Source organism: Fukomys damarensis, unplaced genomic scaffold (assembly GCF_012274545.1).
Source record: "Fukomys damarensis isolate Sample0158 unplaced genomic scaffold, DMR_v1.0_HiC HiC_scaffold_13, whole genome shotgun sequence".
Taxonomy (NCBI): Eukaryota; Metazoa; Chordata; class Mammalia; order Rodentia; family Bathyergidae; genus Fukomys; species Fukomys damarensis.
In genome coordinates, this window is record NW_022900925.1 from 33,465,510 (window position 1) to 33,468,003 (window position 2,494).

Sequence of the window (2,494 nt, forward strand, 5' to 3'; positions counted from 1 at the left end):
GTGCCGCGCTCCAGGGACAGCTGGTACAGGGACAGGTGGTCATCGCAGTAGTGCAACAGCTCTCGAAGCTGCCCAAGCCATGGCCCCAGCCGCTGTGCGGGCAGCCCGAACATCAGATCCACCGACACGCGGCCCGGGAAGAAGCGCCGCGCTGCTGCCAGCATCCGCAGGGCGTCCTGGGCCGAGTGTGTCCGGCCCAGCATCTGCAGCTCCGCGTCATCCAGGGACTGGGGAGAGATGGGGGAGCATCCTGACCGGGACCCCTGACACAGGACACAGACGCGGGGACCGCACCTCTCCGCGCAGCAGCCGGCAGGGAGCTGGAGTGGGGGGAGCGCGGAGGCCAAGCCAAAAAGCAGACAAAGCCGCTTTTCAATGAAGGGTGAATTTAATCCTCATATCCTCCAACATTAGCTCCTTTCTTCCTCTTCCTGCGGTGCTGAAGATTATATATCCAGGCTTTTATTTTTTTTGCTTTGAGACAGGGTCTCACTACATCACTAAGTTAATTTGAACTTGAGATCCTCCTGCCTCAGCCTCCTGAAGTACTGGGATGACAGGCTTTCACCAGCATGCCTGGCTTCCAACCATCTGTTTACTTGTTTGTTTTTGGTACCAGGGATAGAACTCAGGTCCTTGTGAGGCAGGCAGTGGAACCACTGAGCTCATTCGCTGGCCCTGTTTGTTTTTTGCTATGTAGTTCAGGCCGGCCTCGAACTCACACCTCCCAAGCCCTGTCTCAGCCTCCCAATCACTGGAGTTATAGGCATGCGCTGTCACATCTTGCTTATAAATTAATTAAATTGAAACAGCCACATTTCAAGGGCTCACTAGCATGTGGCTGGTGGCTACTGTGTTGGACACTGGGGTTACAGATATTCTACCTCAACACCTAAATACTGAATGAAATACTTCCTAAGGACATCTCTTACATCATCCGTCCCAGTGATGGTGTTCAGGAAGTGTAACGCCCATAACACACCATTATCTCATACACAGTCGCATCTACACAGCCAGTGTCCCAGTAAGGTCACCTGTAGTAGCTCATTTCCTCCTCCTTCCTCTACCTGGGCTCACACGCTACATTCAGCTGTTCTTGTTACTTAGTCTCCCTTGATCTATTCCAGATTCTCTGGCTATTCTTTGTCTGCCATTGACTTTTTTGAAGACTTCAGGCCAGTTTTTGAAAATGTCTCTTAATGAGTAACTGCTAGAGAACAACTGTACCACATCCGAGTGAGAGTTAACACCTCTCTCCTCTCTCTTTCCCTCTCCCTATGTTGGGGCTTGAACCCAGGGCTTCAGGCATGCTAGCTGAGTGGATACAGAAGGATCAGAGGTTTACCTTTCTCCCCATTTAAAAATTTTCAATGGTTCCCCTACCACTAAGGACAAGTTCCAAAGTCCTCACTAGGTGCTAAAGGCCTTCAGGCCCTGCTTAGCAGCCTGTGTCCACCCTCTCAGGTTACAGGGAATGACTCACAGTCACCCCAAAACACACACGGCTCTTCATATCCTGTCTTTTCCTCCCACACCTCTCACCTGTGAACTCCCCCTCATTCAAACGTCACCTGCTCCAGGAAGGCTGCCAGGATTTCATCAGACTGGGCAGCCATTCATGCTGGACTCTGAAAGCCTCTCGTGGAGACCAATTTACAGGCATCATTTGCCACCTGCAATGATCTAGCTACCTGCCTGCCTCTCTACGTCTTCATCACTTAACAAGTCCCTTTAGCCAGGTGTGGTGTGCATCTGGGATCCCAGCATTCTGAGAAGCTGAGAGAAAAGGATTGAAAGTTTGAGACCACCCTGGGCAACTTAAGTGACTTAGCAAGACTCTATCTCAAAACTAAAAATAAGAAATGGTGTGGAGCCAGGCATGGTGGCACATGCCTGTACTCCTAGCATTCAAGAGGCTGAGGCAGGAGGATGGCAGCCAGTTCCAGGCCACCCTGGGCTTCATAGTGAATTCAAGGCCAGCCTAAAGTACACGACCAGCTGTGTGTGGCGGTGCAGGACTGTAACCCCAGCACTCCATGGGCAGAGGCAGGAGGATCGCCACAAGTTTGAATCCAGCTTGGGCTACGTAGTGAGTTCGACATAATGAGTTCAACACCAGCCTGGACTGCATAGAAAGACCCTGTTTCAAAATAAACAAAAATACATAAAATAAAATAAAATAAAAACTAAACTACACAGCCAGACTCTGTCTCAAAAACCCAAAAATAAATAAATGCCTGATTAACAAATGCCACGTTAGGGGAGACATCCCTGAAGGCCAGGTGCAGGGAATGAGGGTGGAGGGTGTTACCTGGAGGCCAATGGACAACCTGTTGACTCCCGCTGCCCCGAACTCGACAAGCCTGGAACGGGGGGCGGAAGTGGGATTCACTTCCAATGTGACTTCTGTGTCCACAGGCAGGTGGGCCACCTGCGCCACCGCCTCCAGGACAGTGGCCACGGTGTGGGGACTGGCCCGGGCGGGGGGGCCCCC

General features: G+C 51.6%; 1 protein-coding gene across 1 annotated transcript in view; it reads right to left on the reverse strand.

Moving 5' to 3' along the window:
- Positions 1-2,494, reverse strand: part of Rsad1 (radical S-adenosyl methionine domain containing 1) — a gene marked incomplete at its 5' end in the record, with an annotated part of 6,337 nt that overhangs the window by 2,961 nt on the left and 882 nt on the right. Inside the window, 2 exons of the mRNA XM_033763103.1 lie at positions 1-227; positions 2,312-2,494. The exon at positions 2,312-2,494 is cut by the window's right edge and continues 225 nt beyond it. Coding sequence (XP_033618994.1) covers positions 1-227; positions 2,312-2,494 — 410 coding nt within the window. The remainder of the gene's footprint in view (positions 228-2,311) is intronic.